At 34.8% G+C, this 19,607-nt stretch overlaps 1 protein-coding gene across 1 annotated transcript in view; it reads left to right on the top strand.

Moving 5' to 3' along the window:
• The first annotated feature begins 6,509 nt into the window (after positions 1-6,509).
• The window catches only part of LOC123667865 (endoplasmic reticulum junction formation protein lunapark-B-like), a 46,316-nt gene continuing 33,218 nt past the window's right edge, over positions 6,510-19,607 (top strand). The window contains exon 1 of the mRNA XM_045601698.1: positions 6,510-6,895. Within this exon, the coding sequence (XP_045457654.1) occupies positions 6,869-6,895 (27 nt within the window). The 5' untranslated portion in view covers positions 6,510-6,868. The remainder of the gene's footprint in view (positions 6,896-19,607) is intronic.

Genomic DNA, 19,607 nt, shown 5'->3' with positions numbered 1-19,607 from the left:
ATTTCTGTTGACAAAATAATAATAATTAATAAGTAAACAGCTAAATAAAATCGTTTCTATGAACTTATTCTTTGATCAGTAAATGTTATAATCAAAACTCAAATAAATTCCTCCTAACCTAATCTTTATTGTTGTTTTTTTTATGTCTGTTAAAAGTGGTTGCATATTTATTACAGTTATAACACTATTGATACCATAAAGGATATTTATATATATAAATAATTGTGTTTGCAGGCAAACGAAGAAAAACCGCCTTCAATTATATCGACAAGTAATACAATGTAGGTAGACAAAAAAATTGTCGAGTAAATACGCATTATCAAAGATTACTCCAAAAGTTGTAAGCAGATCTCGATGAAATTTAAATGTAACCACATGATCTGCTTCGGACATCGGCTTTCGATACAATTTAAAATTATCAAAATCGTTACACCCAGTAAAAAGTTATGCGGCTTTTCGAGAGTTTCCCTCGATTTCTCTGGAATCCCATCATCAGATCCTGGTTTCCTTATCATGGTACCAAACTACAGATATTGCCTTTCGAACGAAACAAGAATGATCAAAATCGGTTCATACACGACGGAGTTATCCCCGAACATACATTTAAAAATATATATATATATATATATACCACTATATCGGAGGTAAAGAAAAAAAATACCCAGTGCCTCGATGCGGCCGACTGCTATCGATGTGCCGCCCCGGGCCGTCAGCATAGTGTCATCCGCGTAGCAGATGACGCTTAGCCCGGGCGGCAGTGGCGCCCGTAGCAACCAGTCAAAGCCGATGTTCCTCAGGGTTGGTCCGAGTACGGAACGCTGCAGAACGCCGCAATCGACGCGACGACGATACAGTCGCCCCCCTCCCATAGGACCTCTCTCTCGCGGAGGTACGCCTCCAGCAGAAACATGGAGGCACGTCGTGGTACTTCAGTGACTTCACAATAGTTTCGACAGGAATACTGTTGCAGGCGTTCGCACCCTTGGAGCCTGGGCCCCTTGGGGTTCTAGGCGAGTTGCACGCCCTGCCTAGTCAAAATATAGATCGTAATATAGTATTATATAATATAATAAAGATATAATATATAAAGATATAATATATTTAATATATAACATAATATGTAACAAGTAATTCGTTTGCACAAATTAATTATTATAAGAGTCTAGGTTAAGCTACTAGCAGGTTACAACAAGTGCACCGTGCCAAGCCAGAGCCAAGACTGCCTTAGACGCGGTTGCTTCGGACGTTTTATACACGTCAGAATGACTCGAGTGATAGAATGAGTGAGGGTAGGTGAGTATCGAACGATGTGCTAGGTGGCGTGATCGGTGCATCTGTTGTTTATAAATCTCTTGCTAATTACCTATGTTAGCTTGCAAAATTATGTTTGTTAATTTATGTCTTAATTTCCAATAAACATTACACATATAAAATATTTTACTCATGCATTAAAAATAAATTGTCAACTTCACTAAAAGTTATGAATAATTAAGGAAGTTTGTATCAAATTTTGTTTGAATTACCATAGAATAACTTTTATTTCGACATATAGAAAAATGTGTTAATATTATCTTGTATTTGTATTAATTAACAGTATTTTAGTTCTTTGTAGCTCAATTTCGTCTTCCGGGTGTTTTGACTAAAATATCATTCCTTAGTCAATTGAACGCTTTTTATTTATTCCATTATTGTTTCAATGAGTAAGGAGGGATTCATCATTGAGCTACAAAGCAAGTTGGTCGTTTCAACTAAAAATTGGCGTTAAAAGGAATTGTAATAAAAGTGTATTTGAAGAAGAACAGTCTGTTTAATTCTAAAATACTACAAAACTTGAAGGTTCCAAGAAAATTTGATGTAAGTACCGTCAACAATTTAGCAAAACGGTTTTTCTTCTTTTTTTGGATATTTTTTTGTTTACCTTCACTTTTAGCATATTTAAATCTTTAAGCTTTTGTTTTCGACTGTTTAAATAGATTTACAGTAGTGTAAACTGTACTGATTGTCATAAAAAATATATTTGAATGCCGTTGTGTTTTAGTTCAATGTTTGATAATGTAATTAAACTGTTTTTAGTTTAGTTGTGTGTTTTTGTAACTAATGTAATATTTCGAAATGGTAGGAAAACTTAAATCTAATCTTTGTAAGAGGAGTAATAAAGCTCGGGCTATGAAAGGCTTAAAATATATAATCTATGAATATGAACGTAGGTATGGTTTGTACCATATAATTATACCTTCATAAAAAAAACCTAATAATGAAAAATAAAAATTTTGTTTTGATAGAATTCGCAAATGGTAAAACACATTTTTAGCGGTAATTTCGCTGGCAGATACCTGATAACTATGAACTTGGGTAACTTGATAACCTATCTAACTTTCCGAACGGTAATTGATAATTTGCTTAGGATATACTACATGTTTTTGTGTAATAGATACTCTTTGTTAAAATTGTTTCAGATCATTGGACATCGCAAAATTTGTACATCTAGTGAAGATGCCTTGTGTAAGGTCCGAGAGTAGACGAAGGTCCACCAAGAGGCATCTCAGCATTGTGCTGGGAGGATCCTCGACACGCAGTCGATCCAGGGCACGTGCTCGAGGCTCAAAACAAGGTCATCGTTTGCCAGCAACGCATCGCACCAATAGGCGTGGCTCCCAGCGACGAAGATCCAGAAAATCACCTTCAAGGATTAAGCTGCAGTCAAAAAGTCGAAGCAGGTTAGTTGTAACATCTCCATTGCAACGGCGTACATCGCGTACGCCACCAACAAATACGCGGGGACATGACCCAAAAAGTAAAAGTAGGGATTGTAGTCATAGCAAACAGAATCGCCATAGATTGCAAAGTCCTGTAGAAAAGGCTCTAGTAATCACGTAGTCCACTCCACCATCAAGTTCATGAAAAAATCACAAATCCGTGACGCCACAGGCTCAACCCTGTAATGTTGTTAATTATGAATTACTTAAATGTATTAAATAACCTCTATAATCTATTTCATATATCTCATCTATAAATCCATCGAGTAAAAAAAAGATTTACTAATACCAACGTAGTTCCAGAATTTGACCCTATAAAAAAAAAAACAACAAACGATTGATGATTGGCTAAATAAAGTAAAAGAATGCTCTGAGATTATGGCTGAGATAGCAAACAGACCAGTCGCTATGCACTCCCGAACTGCTGTCACAGTCAGTACTTCTAAAAAATGGTACGAAGGAAAATCACAAATCCGTGACGCCACAGGCTCAACCCTGTAATGTTGTTAATTATGAATTACTCAAATGTATTAAATAACCTCTATAATCTATTTCATATATCTCATCTATAAATCCATCGAGTAAAAAAAAAAGATTTACTAATACCAACGTAGTTCCAGAATTTGACCCTATAAAAAAAAAAAAACAACAAACGATTGATGATTGGCTAAATAAAGTAAAAGAATGCTCTGAGATTATGGCTGGGATAGCAAACAGACCAGTCGCTATGCACTCCCGAACTGCTGTCACAGTCAGTACTTCTAAAAAATGGTACGAAGGACAGTCATCAGTATTGTTACGTGGGACGAATGGGTCACAAGACTGAAATTAGCTTTGGCGTCATATGAACATAATGGTCATTGCTTATGGAAATGTAGGAAAAAGAACCGAGTTTGGGGATGTGTTGTAAAAAGAAAAAACATATTCCTGAATTCAATAGGGGTGTTAGAGTTGATAAAATCGATGTTAAGACATTATGACTAGATAGTGATTAGGAGTAGACGAAAAACTTATTAAGAGTGTATCATCACTACATAGTATAAAACAAAGTCGCTTTCTCTGTCCCTGTGATGTATGCTTAAATTTTTAAAACTAAGCAACGGATTTTTTGCTGTTTTTTTAATAGATAGTGATCAAAGAGGAAGGTTTATATGTATAATAACATCCATTAAATAGTGGAGAAATACTATTTTCAACAGACTTCAAAAAAAGGAGGAGGTTACGCAATTTGACGGTATATATATATATATATATATATACATAACATACATAATATATATATATATATATATATATATATATATATATATATATATATATATATATATATATATATATATATATATATATTATGTATGTTATGTATGTTCAGGGATAACTCCGTCGTTTATGAACCGATTTTGATAATTCTTGTTTCGTTGGAAAGGAAATATCCCGAGTTTGGTACCATGATAAGGGAACCAGGACCTGCTGATGGGATTCCAGAGAAAACGAGGGAAACTCTCGAAAAGCCGCATAACTTTTTACTGGGTGTAACGATTTTGATGATTTTTAATTTAATCGAAAGCCGATGTTTCTCATGTGGTCACATTTAAATTTCATCGAGATCTGATTACAACTTTTGGAGTAATCTTTTATAATGCGTATTTACTCGACAATTTTTTTGTCTACCTACATTATATTACTTGTCGATATAATTGAAGGCGGTTTTTCTTCGTTTGCCTGCAAACACGTTGCGGCTATTTTGTTGTAAATTTTATTTTTGGCATCTTTTTTACCGACCATTTCACATAAACAAAATATAAATTTGTTGCCTTTTATGCTCGATGCTCGATTAATATTTTTTTCGTAATTCTGTAACCTCTACTAATTCTTAGCAAAAATATTCAATATATTATTAGGTTTTGAAATAATGTTAGCAGTATGTTAGCGTTAATATTTGAACATAAAATGAATTTTATATTCGTCTATGGCTTATTAATATTGTTCATTCATTTGCTCTTTGTGTCACTTTACTATACTTACAATATTACTCTATTGTCTGTGGTCGGAAGTACGCCATATTTGTTTACTATTTAGGACTATTTCAAAAAAAAATAGAATATAGACATTAAGTATTATACCAACAGTACTATTCGACTTAGTAAAATTATTTATAAAAGAGAAATAATTAATTTGTATGCCATTTAAAAATTTGGCTAGCAAAAAAAAAAATATCATTTGGCCAGCATACAAAGATTTTTTTAGCCGTAATAAAAATCAGAATGCAATCTTTGTTCTTTATAAAATCATAATAATAGTAATTTAAACATAAGCAGGCAGCTTGTCTTATTATGTATCTGCAAAATAAACATTCATACTGCAAAATAATTATTTGGTCAGCAGGATTGATTGGCATTCATATTTAAATTTTGGTTAGCATTAAAAATAGATTGCGTTTTTTTTTAAAAATCAACAGTGTTCGTTAAAAGTGGGTGGGATGATTATAAAAAAGAAGCTATATATGTATGACACTATCCCAATACTACTGAATCCCTTTCTTTCAATTTTTTTTTGTTCTAATTTCACAGTAAGGCATTTTTAAATTTTTGCTTAGTCTCTTGAATGCTTACCAAAATTTAAATTAATATGAGTTACTCATTGCTGCTTTTACATATATTCGGAAGTACAAAAAAAAAATACTATATACTGTTCAGAGACAATAAAAATTGCCAACTGATTTAGAAATATTTGCTGACTATATGTTGCTGCCCAACTACTAGCTAACCAATAATATTTTTTTGCAAACAAAGATACAAATACCTTGCAAACTGTTTAAATCACACCCTTAATAAAATAGACGTAATAATTAACTCTTTTTATTTCTTGTCTTTAGTATCACTTTTATGTATAAAAAGCAATATTTTAAGAATATTAAAAAATTTCAGGACCTTTACATCGCTTTCCCAAATGGGAATATCCTCATACAGTGAAGTTTAACCAATAGAAATCTGTACTTGACAATACAATTCAAGAAAAAGGAAACAATTGTGTTTACATTTCCATTCGTATATGCCACAAACATTTCGAGGAGTACTTCAAATCATCAAGCAGACGATTGACGAGGAATACTGTCCCTACATTGAACTTAAGTAAGCATAATAACTTGTGAGAGACATAGAGTTGATTTGGTTGAGTTTATTTGCAATCTTTGTATTAAGGTGTATACAGTTGGTGCCTGGGATTAAATCAATTATTAAATGGAAAATTTTCAAATTTTGATAGGAATGACCATGTTAAAAAACAAGCATCCGATTATTATAATAAAAGACGAAAATAAACAACAGTTTTATAAAGTCTATATGGTACTGGTGTTTTATTTTAAACCCCCGATTTTCTGTTAATATTAGGTAAAATAGAATTAATTTGAAATCAAAATTTTAATACGTAACACAAAAAAAATATTAAATATTCTTAATGTACATACTTGATACTTTTTGATGAAAATTAATGATAAATAGATATAAAATACTTTTCACACTATTTCCACCAATTTATTAATACAAACTGTTTATATTAATAAATAAATGGAAAAGTGAAAAGTACATATACAGTCATAATCATTCTGGTAAAAAAAAAGAAATAAACAGCGCCATCTGTAGTATTATTATAGAAATAAAATTGTATGTGCACGCCATCTGTTGGTAGGGGAGGTCGTTATACATCAATTTTAATTTCTGAGTAGCGCTGTGGCGTATCTATACCAGTATGGCAGTATATAGGTGTATAATCTATGATAAACCGATTGTGTCAAATAATCAAATTGGCAATTCGCTCCGCGTCTTAACTTTTATTTGTTTCGCGTTTTCGCTCCTGTTGTGTATTTATTTATCAGTCCTATTGAAAATAATTTAAAATTCCGTGATATGAGATCTGTCAGTGCGTAATAAGTTTTCTCAAATAGTACTTTCAAATGCATTATTTGTCGGCATTTTAGGTTAAAGAATATCGTCATCATAATAACGTATGTGTAATGATAGAGTTATTTTTGGAAAGTAATTATCGAAAAGGTCTATCATTGAGTGTTTAAAAGTGTGTAATATTGAACATTAAGTTACGTCCCTGGAAAGAAAATGGGTCTGATATTGTCAAGATTTCGCGTAAGTATTTCGATTGATATTAATCTTATTATTTGTATCGCAGCCAAAACTATTTCGATAGTTTAACATTTAATATAATTTGGCGCGAATTCAACTGACCTATAGGTAACATAATAGTAGTTAGTGATGCTATTTTAATTAAACTAAAAAAGTTAATATGTACGATTTTATTTTTGTGTTACCCACACATTAGGAATTCTAAACTTTTACAAAACAATAAAAACATTTTTATTATTTATAAAATAATGTCATAAATTTGTAAATAAGTTGGAAAAAAAAATACATTATAGCTATGAAGAAATGTAATATGATTACAAAGTGTTTTTACTACATTATTTTTATTATTTTGTTATTACTCTTAACTTATTATTTTTAAATTAAGCGTAATTACCTTTTGCCTGAGATGCTGTGAAAAAAGATTTTTTTTTAATACTGCTACACATATTTACCTATTACTAAGTAAAATACTAAAAAAAAAATTTGGAACTACCATACAAATACTGTACATAGATACGAGTATTTTGTGTTTTAAAAGTCACCACTGCAAGTTTAAAACTTGTCACTTCATGAATTTATAAATTCTTTCATCACAAACCTGTCGTTCTAGTCTTAATGTTAAAGCAACACTTTTGTTGCTTTTATCTACTTATAAATCGACATAAAGTTATAGACAAAATCAAGTTTGAGTTTTTTTTTAATTACAAAAAGACAATTAAACACCAAGAGCTAAACGTGTATCATTATGCTTTCCTTGTCTGTGTAAGTTTATTTAATACAAATATAAATTTTAAAATATCAATTTTAATTACTGTAATAGTTGTAAAAAAAAATATTGTAAACATTTTTGAATATCATATCAAAAATTGACCGCTCCAGCGGGATTCGAACCCGCGTCTCCGACTGACCGTGTTCGCGCTCTAGCCAATTAAGCTATGGAACAATGTACCCGCTAGAGCAAAATTTTTGATATGATAATTTTTACTTTCGGTTTAAGCGAACCGTGGCGCCGTCTATAGTGAGTTCTTTACAGAGACCCGTAACTATTCAAAGTTTCATATTACAATGAAAATCATTGACAGGAGACGACACCATGCTATTTTTAATATGTACGATTTTATTTTTGTGCTACCCACACATTAGGAATTCAGGAAACATTCCACTGCTGGGCCTCTTTCTCCATGTAGGACACGGATCGAATCTGAATCCATCATGCTATTTCACTGCAGGTTGGGAGATATATTTCCTACTAAGGGTAGTGATCGCTATCAGATATTTTATGATAACAATCAGGATCGACTAATTAACGTGCTCTTCCAGACAGGCGGAAGACCCACAAGGACGGCAATCCAAACCGGAAACAAATATTTCTACAAACACCAATATCCATCCCGGGCGAACGCCCGATATTTTAGGCAACCTACACGTACCACTACACCAAGCGGTTGTTCCCAACTTAGACAAATAACTTTTAGAAATTTTAAAGACTAGTTATTAAGGCTTCTAGATTCTAAAGTTGCGGTGAAGTATCGATGCATGTTAAAAAAAAATAATAATAATATATGAAATAACAAAAGCACGGGCATAATAAGCCTGTGGATATATCACATAATTAAAAAAAAAAAAAACACAAATGTTGTGTTTTTTAACTCGAATTAATAAAATAATAATAATTTACATGATACAGTATTTTAACTTGTTTTTGTAATCTATAACGTGTAGATTACATAAAAAGTTACAATAATGTGTCAATCAATAAGACGAAAATCCGATATTTTTATCTGTAACAATAGATAGTGATTGATAACTGCACAATAGTTCTCGGTTACAGACTCAGAGAAACCGAAGAAATATGATTTCCAAATTTAAAATAGACTTATAAATTTAATCACGGCATAGAATCTAAAGATAATATTGTAGTATGGTTATCGCAATAGTTGCTCAACTCAATATTTAGTAACTCCTGTAAAAATCTTATTACATATCGGTTAATATCAAACATATCACTATAATAATAATTATGTTTGCTCGCAAACGAAAAATAACCGACTTCAATTACATTAAAAAGTAAGATGACATCCATTAATTACGTGATCTATTTTTCGATCAGTTTAGATCAGATTATTGTTCTAATTTACTTTAATTTAATTTAATTATCAGTTGTTATCAAAATACTTGATAGCGATCGTTACTTAGCGTACTTTACTTAGCGTCTTAGGTGCGACAAAGCCAGCCCTGCGGTCACCAACCCGCCTGCCCAGCGTGGTGACTATAGGCAAAACACACGAGGACGACGAGCACGAGTTCACGCCATTTTTGGCGCGAACTTGTGGAGGCATATGTCTAAAAGATGAAAATGTGTCATTCGTGCTTATTCAGTCTTTTATTCACAAACTTAAAAGAATATTCTAGGGTTGCAAACCGGTAAGAATCGATTGATAGAAATCGCATATTCTATCGATGCTTGCAACACCACGAGAATTGCAAGCAATTATTGTCGACCCCATTCCCGACCCTCGCTAGAAGCTCTGGCTACCGTACTTAAGAACACAACACTACTTGAAAGGAGTATTATTAAGCTGTGATCTACTGTAAGGTCGAAGTACGCCCTGCTGTGCCTATTAAAAAAAAAAAAAAAAAAAAACCATGAAAAATGCTACTTTCCGTATATTTTTATACCTGACTCTTGTTTCATCGACTTCACATTTCTGATTATATTCATTCTTTCAGAATCGCAAAAATAAACTAAAATATATACCTACCTACCTATGGCGACGATGCGTTGGCGCAACGGTCACAGTACTGGATTGTGCCTGTTGCGCTGGCAGTTGCGATCCCCGCACATGACAAACATTTGTATTGGCCATGCAGGTGTTTGCCGCGGTCTCGGTGTTATTGCAGTCCTTGTGGATCTCCCACCGTGCCTCGGAGAGCACGTTAAGCCGTCGGTCCCGGTTGTTATCATGTACACCTATACACATGATAGCGATCGTTACTCATAGTAGGGAATATATCCGCTAACCCGTATTGGAGCAGCGTGGTGGATTAAGCTCTGATCCTTCCATGGGGAAAGAGAGCTATGCCCGGCAGTGAGATATTTCAGGCTGAAGGGATGATAGCGTTTTATGGCAACCTTTAAGATCTCGGAGCAATAGTGCCTTGTCCTGATATTTTGTCGTAGGTTTTGTTTCAGTATCGTACGTTATTTACTAGAACTATAATGAATTTACATAACAGTGATTAAATTAAACCAACGGAACATGAATGGGTAGGGTAACAATGGCTCGAACAAATAAATTAAATCTAATTTTATATACAAGTCTTATGTATACTTTTTAAATTATTTTATTAATTTTAAGGACTTTTGTCCTCATCTTATATATATGAGACTATATCTAAAGTAAATTTTTTAGCAGCTCTGGCTTCCAAGTAGGACGGAAGCAAGGAGGAAGTTTTAATAATTATGATAAGAACTAGCGACTTCTGTCCGTCAATATTTTAATATTAATTAGTAATCACCAGCATATCATATACCTAATACCATAATATACCTAATACCATAAAATCTTCTCCGAAACACGCTGCATCTTATGGTATAAGTATTATTCCGAAAGTATAACCGAACGAAAAAAAACGGCTCCATTTATTAGTATAGACTATAGAAGATGGGAGAGCTCATGAAACAAAATCCCACAAACAATTTTGCTTGGGAATTAAATTAGAAGTTTTTAACCGACTTCCAAAAAAGGAGGAGGTTCTCAATTTGACTGTATATTTTTTTTATGTATGTTACATCAGAACTTTTGACCGGGTGGACCGATTTCGACAATTTTTTTTTAATCGAAAGGTGGTGCATGTCAATTTGGTCCCATTTAAATTTATTTGAGATCTAACAACGACTTTTCGAGATATCTCGCAAAAGAAAAAAAAACCGACTTCAATTACATCGACGAGTAATACAACGTAGACCGACGAAAAAATAGTTAAGTAACTACGCGTTATCAAAGAAAACTCAAAAAGTAGTTATCAGATCTCAAAAAATTTATATGTAACCACATGAGAAACACCAGCTTTCGATTAAATTAAAAATTATCAAAGTCGGTTCACCCAGTAAAAAGTTATTGCGGATTTTCAAGAGTTTCCCTCGATTTCTCTGGGATCCCATCATCAGATCCTGGTTTCCTTATCATGGTACTAAACTAGGGATATCTCCTTTCCAACAAACAAAGAATTATCAAAATCGGTACATCTAGTAGAAAGTTATGCGGTATAATACAACGTAGGTCGACGAAAAAAGCGTCAAGTAAAAACGTATTATTAGATATAACTCGAAAAGTAGTTGTTAGATCTCAAATAAATTTAAATGGGACCAATTGGCACACACCACCTTTCGATAAAAAAAAAAAAAAATTGTCGAAATCGGTCCACACGGTCAAAAGTTCTGATGTAATATACATTAAAAAAAAAAAAAAAAAATACAGTCGAATTGAGAACCTCCTCCTTTTTTGGAAGTCGGTTAAAAAGTAAAGAAATAGCTTTGGGATGTATCTCATCTTGTCCAGTCTATGTATCAACTAGAACGTGTATGTATCTCATCTTGTTTAGTCTAGTTTCGTTACAACTTGAAGCTTGGTCAGTACTTCGCATTGAGTCGTAACGTCGTGTTTTGTAGCCTATACGTTAACTTAATTAAGATATTTTCACGATAAACAAATCGTAATGACCACAAGTATTTCTTTCTGGCATGGGGTTATGTCCCTTTGGGTTACGGTTGTTATAATAGACACTGATCACGTTATAATAAAGCTGATCTTTCTTATGATAGGAAAATAATCTGCCAATCAGCAGTGGAGTAGCCTGGTCTATTAAGCTACTATATGGAAAAAACCTGCTCCCAACGGTGGGATAATACGGCTGATGCATTACAGTCTGTATGTCTGTCCCCATTTGTACCAGAAGATTGAGACCCCATCATAACACTACGTTTATTCTAGTGTGTGAACTCATTGTTCTATAATTTACTTATCGAAAGAATTTAATACATACAATCTGATCCGTTGAACTCCGCCATATTGTTTTTTCTGCTAAATTTACTGTTCGATTTTTTAAAATTTGTTTTACACAAATCAAAACAAAAACAGTAATTTTATTGCACTCGTCCGGAAGACATGCGTATAAGTAACATACCTTTCGGTAATTGATTTATTGACATAGATTCATTTATATAGTTTATTTAGAGATTGATTGTTACACTAAAAATTAGTTTGTTATCCTTCATTTATTTTGTAGAAATATCTATATTCATAATAAACTGGCTGTATGTACCCTGCGCGCTTTTTTTGTCGTACCAACTCCGAAACCTTTGTGGGCTCATGCCCCAATTCTGTACTTGATAATATTTTTAAGTTTTTTGAAGAGCTCTTTGTGGCGAGTAAAACCCTTAGAAACAGACCTTGTTTGTATTTCTATTATGTTAAGTATATGTAGTGGCGGATTTACAAATTACCTATTCAATTTTTGCTGCCCCTAGTGACCCCTGAAACTCGATACCCTATTTCCTAATTATCGATTCAAAAAAAAAATTTCGACTGAACTTTTTTTTAGTGATCCATTGTTATAGGATCTGTATAATAATATTTCGAAAATAAAATTTAGGGAATATTTGTCGCCCCCTAAAATTTGCTGCCCTAGGCTCCAGCCTACTCAGCGTACTGGTAAATCCGCTACTGGATATATGAAATAAAATTTTTAATTCTTCATTTGATTAACGACTAACGGATATACATTTGTTCAATAATTTCTCGAACATTGAGTTACATTTCACTTATGAAGTCAGTACCGACCACGCATATAATAAACATTCAGTAATATATTTAAATTTATTACGATTTCGAATGCGTTCAATGCTAAAATTATTTTTGATTTACATTCTTGCGTCAAAAACTCGACGAATAATATTGTTTAGTAGATTAGCGCGAGTTCGTCTGCTAAACTGTAACTTTATAACGTCAAAATACACATACGGCACAGTAGAGATATCCTGCTCAAAATATGGAGGACCCAGCGCCGCCTGCAGGCAGCTATATTCCGGAGTCTGCCGGAGTATGGCGACGTACGGTGCTCCGGTTTGGGCGGATCGCCTCACTGCGAGGAATAAGGCCGCACTGCGGTCGGCGCAGAGGATCATCGCGGTGAGGGTGATCCGAGGGTACCGTACGGTATCGTGGGCTGCAGCTACTGCTCTAGCCGGCGACCCCCCGTGGGAGCTCGTGGCGGAGGTCCTTGCCGAGTCAAAATATGAAGCAGTACGATTTTAGAAGTACCCCAACTCCCCAGAAGACACAGCTAAATAGCACACCACTACTTAAAAATCACTATTATTTAGCTGTGATCTTCTGTAAGGTTATGTTGCTTCCCTATATTCCTAAACATATACTGCACAGTAGCAAAATACAAACGTAAATGCAGCTAAAGCCCGTAAGTTGTTTAATATGTTACATTGTAATATAAATAACAATGAAGGAATTATAATTACTTGTCTCCTGTAACTTTATACGTAGGAAACCTGGCCGTTAGTTATTTTCATCTTCGATCACGATCACTCCAGTTTGTTATATTCTAATGTAAAAAAATTATCGATATAGGATTTATAAGTCGAAGAGATGACATACCTCTTTGAAGTGTGTTTTTATTTTAAATTGTAACCTCTTTATTTTTTAATACTCAAAACATAAGAGAGACATAAACATAAGTACCTGATAGCCTATCAGACACAATCGCATTCAGCCTGTAACTTCCCACTGTTGGGCATAGGCCTCTTTCTACGTGTAGAAAAAGGATCGGGGCTAAATCCACCACGCTGCTCTACTACGGGTTGGCGGATATGTTTTCTACTATGAGTAACGATCGCTATCAGGTGTACATGGCAACAACCGGGAACAATGGCTTAACGTGCTCTCCGAGGCACGGTGGGGAGACCCACAAGGACTGCCATAACACCGAGACCGCGGCAAACACCTGTATGGCCAATAAAAATGTATGTCACGTGCGGGGATCGAACCCGCAACCGCCAGCGCAACAGGCACAATCCATGGCTGTGACCGTTGCGCCAACGCGGCGAAAATTGTAGTATAAACTTATCTCATCTTGATAATTAAATATGTTAGATAACTATCTGAAACTTCATCAACATCCGACAAAGTTTACATTAAGAGTGAATAGGCATTTTCTTGCAAGCGCGCGCCATCTTAGGCTGCATCTACACTTACCATCAGGTGAGTTCGCAGTCAAGCGCTAGTTTTGTAAGTTACAAATCAAGTTTTACAAAGACAGCAGGCCATTTATTCCTACAGACATAGTATTGTTCGCTTGAAAGTTCTCGAATGATCATTTCATCGCCTAGTTTCGTTAGAAATTCACTTTCGAACTAGCCTTTTGAAATGATCTGGTCGAAAGTTGTGTTGCGACACGACCGCGGTAACTTGAACTCTACTGCCACGTAACAAGATCTAACCGCGAGGTTACGGTCTAATGGTTTTACTTTCGTATTTTATCAAAAGAACTAGCTGTACCCTGCGGGCGTTGCTATGCCTTTTTTTAAATTAATTTTTAGTGGTCGTATCAACTCAGAAACCTTTGTGGGCTCATGCACGGCACTTTGCCGAAGATCATGACATGATCAAATGCATAGTTTACGATTTTATAAAGGACATATAGACAAACATTCATTTATATATATATATATATATATATATATATCTATAATCTATAATCTATAATCTATATAAAAGCGAAAGGTCACTCACTCATCACGAAATCTCCGAAACTATAACACCTACAAACTTGAAATTTGGCAAGTAGATTCCTTATAAGACGTAGGCATCCGCTAAGAACGGATTTTACGAAACTCGACCCCTAAGGGGGTAAAACGGGGGTTGGAAGTTTGTATGAAAGTCCTATGTTTTTGAAGTAAGAGACTTGAAATTTAAAATGTAAGCTCTATAGATGGTGAAAAGGTGTCCAAATAATGTATCTTTAGAAATTAACTCCCTTTTGGGGTTAAAACAGGGGATGGTAGGCTGACTCACTCATCACGAAATCTCCGAAACTATAACACCTACAAACTTAAAATTTGGCAGATAGACTTCTTTTAGAGCGTAAACATTCGCTAAGAATAGGTTTTACGAAATTCGACCCCCTAAGGGGGTAAAACGGGGGTTGGAAGTTTGTATGAAAGTCCTATGTTTTTGAAGTAAGAGACTTGAAATTTAAAATATATGCTCTATAGATGGTATAAAGGTGTCCAAATAATGTATTTATAGAAATCAACTCTCTTTTGGAGTTAAAACGGGGGCTGGTAGGTTGACTTACTCATCACGAAACCTCCGAAACTATAACAGCTACAAACTTGAAATTTAGCAGGTAGGTTCCTTATGGGGTGTAAACATCCGCTAAGAACAGATTTTATGAAAATCGACCCCTAAGGGGATAAAACGGGGGTCGGAAATTTGTATGAAAGTCTTATGTTTTTGAAGTAAGAGACTTGAAATTTAAAATATATGCTCTATAGATGGTATAAAGGTGTCCAAATAATGTATTTATAGAAATCAACTCTCTTTTGGAGTTAAAACGGGGGCTGGTAGGTTGACTTACTCATCACGAAACCTCCGAAACTATAACAGCTACAAACTTGAAATTTAGCAGGTAGGTTCCTTATGGGGTGTAAACATCCGCTAAGAACAGATTTTATGAAAATCGACCCCTAAGGGGATAAAACGGGGGTCGGAAATTTGTATGAAAGTCTTATGTTTTTGAAGTAAGAGACTTGAAATTTAAAATATATACTCTATAGATGGTGAGGAGGTGTCCAAATAATGCATCGTAATCTATATATATAAAAGAGAAAGGTCACTGACTCACTCATCACGAGAACTCAAAAACCGCTGGATGGTCTATCCATCCAGGTTGGACAAAGATAAAGTTTGGCAGGGATGTAGATTATAGTTAGCAGACGTCCGTTAAGAACGGATTTTACGATATTCCATCGCTAAGGGGGTTTAATTGGGGTTGATAGTTTGTATGAAACATATACAGCCTGAAAATAAAACCAAAAATGTGGTGTATAGAGAGGTTTTATAAAAATAACTATTAAATTATACTAAATTGTGCCTTTTAAAAAGTTACTCAGTTTGATAAGCATTTCAAGTGACTGAAATAAAAAAATAATTTGCGTTAAACATCTTAATAGTAATACATATCTTCATAACCACGAGGACGTAATCGCGGGTAACAGTTAGTGTATTATAAGTTCCCAAAAGTGTATGTGATCGATTCGCTCAAAATTTACTGAACGGATTTTCATGCGGTTTCACCATTGTAGAGAGGGCTCCACCATTGGCAAGAGGCAGGTTTACGGAACGGCTAAGCCGATTTTGATGAGAGTTTCACTGGAAGTTTGCCGGCAAAACTTTGTGACACACTAATTTCAACGCGGGTGAAGCCGCGGGCACAGCTAGTCTATAATCTATAATATATATAAACGCGAAAGGTCATTCATCACGAAATCTCCGAAACTATAACACCTACAAACTTGAAATTTGGCAAGTAGGCTCCTTATAGGACGTAGACATCCGCTAAGAACGGATTTTACGAAACTCAACCCCTAAGGGGATAAAATGGGGGTTGGAAGTTTGTATGAGAGTCCCATGTTTTTGACGTAAGAGACTTGAAATTTAAAATGTAAGCTCTATAGATAGATGGTGAAAAGGTGTCCAAATAATGTATCTTTAGAAATCAACCCCTTTTTGGGTTAAAACGGGGGATAGTAGGTCGGCTCACTGATCACGAAATCTCCGAAACTATAACACCTACAAACTTGAAATTTGGCAGGTAGGCTCCTTATAAGACGTAGGCATCCGCTAAGAACGGATTTTACGAAACTCGACCCCTAAGGGGGTAAAACAGGGGTTGGAAGTTTGTATGAAAGTCCTATGTTTTTGAAGTAAGAGATTTGAAATTTAAAATGTATGCTCTATAGATGGTGAGAAGGTGTCCAAATAATTTATCTTTAGAAATCAACTCCCTTCTGGGGTTAAAACGGGGGATGGTAGGTTTACTCACTCATCACGAAATCAGGGATATTCCGGTATGGGTTATTTACCTTTATAAAACGGTACTTATCGAATCAAAATGACGGTAAGAGAATCATTCGGTAACCGAATCATATCGGTAATACAGTATCGAAATAAACCGGTAGTAGGCATAACGTTCGCGTCGTAAGTTTAAGCGGGCAATTCCCGTTCTTGTAGCTGCGCTGCGCTAGCTCGGATTGCGGTCCGAACGTACACCATATCTCTATCTCATTCGCTCCCGTGTGTTGCGTGATTTTACTTAAAACTTATTTATTTGTGATAGACGACAGGCCCCGGGCGTGGCGCGAGCAAGTTTTCATCTCTTTTTAACCGACTTCCAAAAAAGGAGGAGGTTCTCAATTCGACTGTATTTTTTTTTTTTTTTTTATGTATGTTACATCAGAACTTTTGAGCGGGTGGACCGATTTCGACAAATTTTGTTTTAATCGAAAGGTGGTGTGTGCCAATTGGTCCCATTTAAATTTATTTGAGATCTAACAACTACTTTTCGAGTTATATCTAATAATGTGTTTTTACTTGACGCTTTTTTCGTCGACCTACGTTGTATTATACCGCATAACTTTCTACTGGATGTATCGATTTTGATAATTCTTTTTTTGTTGGAAAGAGGATATCCCTAGTTTGGTACCGTGATAAGGAAACCAGGGTCTGATGATGGGATCCCAGAGGAATCGAGGGAAACTCTCGAAAATCCGTAATAACTTTTTACTGGGTGTACCGATTTTGATAATTTTTTATTTAGTCGAAAGCTGATGTTTATCATGTGGTGACATATAAATTTTATCGAGATCTGATAACTACTTTTTGAGTAATCTTTGATAACGCGTAGTTGCTTGACTATTTTTTCGTCGATCTACGTTGTATTACTTGTCGATGTAATTGAAGTCGGTTTTTTTTTCGTTTGCGAGCAAACACAATTATTCGCGTTAATGTTTACATTGCATATAACAAATAATTCAAAACAAAAAACTTCATTACTTTCATAGTTAAAGAAGCCAGTCTTATGAAAAACCAAGCATTATCAATAAAAGCAAAGGAACATTACAGATTCTTCATTTTAAACGATGGCTCACAGATTTTGTCACCCTCTGTTACTTCTCCGAATCATTTAAAACCGAAATACATAACGTTATATTTCGGTATTACAGTTTAATCGGTAACCGTTTTATTACGGTTTTGGAACCGAAATAAAACGGTAACCTTTTCAATCGGTATCCGATTCATACGGTAACCGTTTCAAACGGTTACCTTTATGAATCGGTTTGGCGAACCCTGCACGAAATCTCCGAAACTATAACACCTACAAACTTGAAATTTGGCAGGTACGTTTCTTATAGGGCGTATACATTTGCTAAGAACGAATTTTATGAAACTCTACCCCTAAGGGGATAAAACGGGGGTTGGAAGTTTGTATGAAAGTCCTATGTTTTTGAAGTAAGAGACTTGAAATTTAAAATGTATACTCTATAGATGTTGAGAAGGTGTTCAAATAATGTATCTTTAGAAATCAACTCCCTTTTGGGGTTAAAATGGGGTATGGTAGGTTGACTCATTCATCACGAAATCTCTGAAACTATAACAGCTACAAACTTGAAATTTTGCAGATAGGTTCCTTATAGGGCGTAAACATCCGCTGAGAACGGATTTTACGAAACTCGATCCATAAGGGGATAAAACGGGGGTTGGAAGTTTATATGAAAGTCATATGTTATTAAGGTAAGAGATTTGAAATTTAAAATGTATGCTCTATAGATGGCGAGGAAGTGTCCAAATAATACATCGTAATCTATATATGTAAAAGAGAAAGGTCACTGACTGACATCACGAGAACTCAAAAACCGCTGGATGGTCCATCCATCCAAGATGGATAAAGATGAAATTTGGCAGGGACGTAGATTATAGTTAGTAGACGTCCGCTAAGAACGGATTTTGCGATATTCCATCGCTAAGGGGGTTTAATTGGGGTTGATAGTTTGTATGAAACATATACAGTAGCAACAAGTTCGCCTGATAGGTTATTCATACTGCAGCCTGAAAATAAAACTAAAAATGTGGTGTATAGAGAGGTTTTATAAAAATAACTATTAAATTATACTAAATTGTGCCTTTGAAAAAGTTACTCAGAGTGATAAGCATTTCAAGAGACTGAAATAAAAAAAATAATTTGCGTTAAGCATCTTAATAGTAATGCATATCTTCATAACCACGCGGACGTAGTCGCGGGCAACAGTTAGTGTATTATAAAACAAAGTTCCCAAAAGCGTATGTGACCGATTCCCTCAAAATCTACTTAACGGATTTTCATGCGGTTTCATAAATGGAGAGAGGGCTTCAAGAGGAAGGTTTACGGAACGGCAAAGCCGATTTTGATGAGAGTTTCACTGGAAGTTTGCCGGGGAAACTTTGTGACAAACTGATTTCAACGCGGGCGAAGCCGCGGGCACAGCTAGTATATATATATATAAAGATTATAATTATTGTAGAGCTGATTTTGATATTTATTCAAAATAAGCGTTCCATATAATATTCTTGATTAGAATATTCGCTGTATGTATGGATGGACG

The sequence above is a fragment of the Melitaea cinxia genome, chromosome 29, assembly GCF_905220565.1.
Source record: "Melitaea cinxia chromosome 29, ilMelCinx1.1, whole genome shotgun sequence".
In the NCBI taxonomy this organism is placed as follows: domain Eukaryota; kingdom Metazoa; phylum Arthropoda; class Insecta; order Lepidoptera; family Nymphalidae; genus Melitaea; species Melitaea cinxia.
This window is presented reverse-complemented; position numbering and strand designations above follow the sequence as displayed.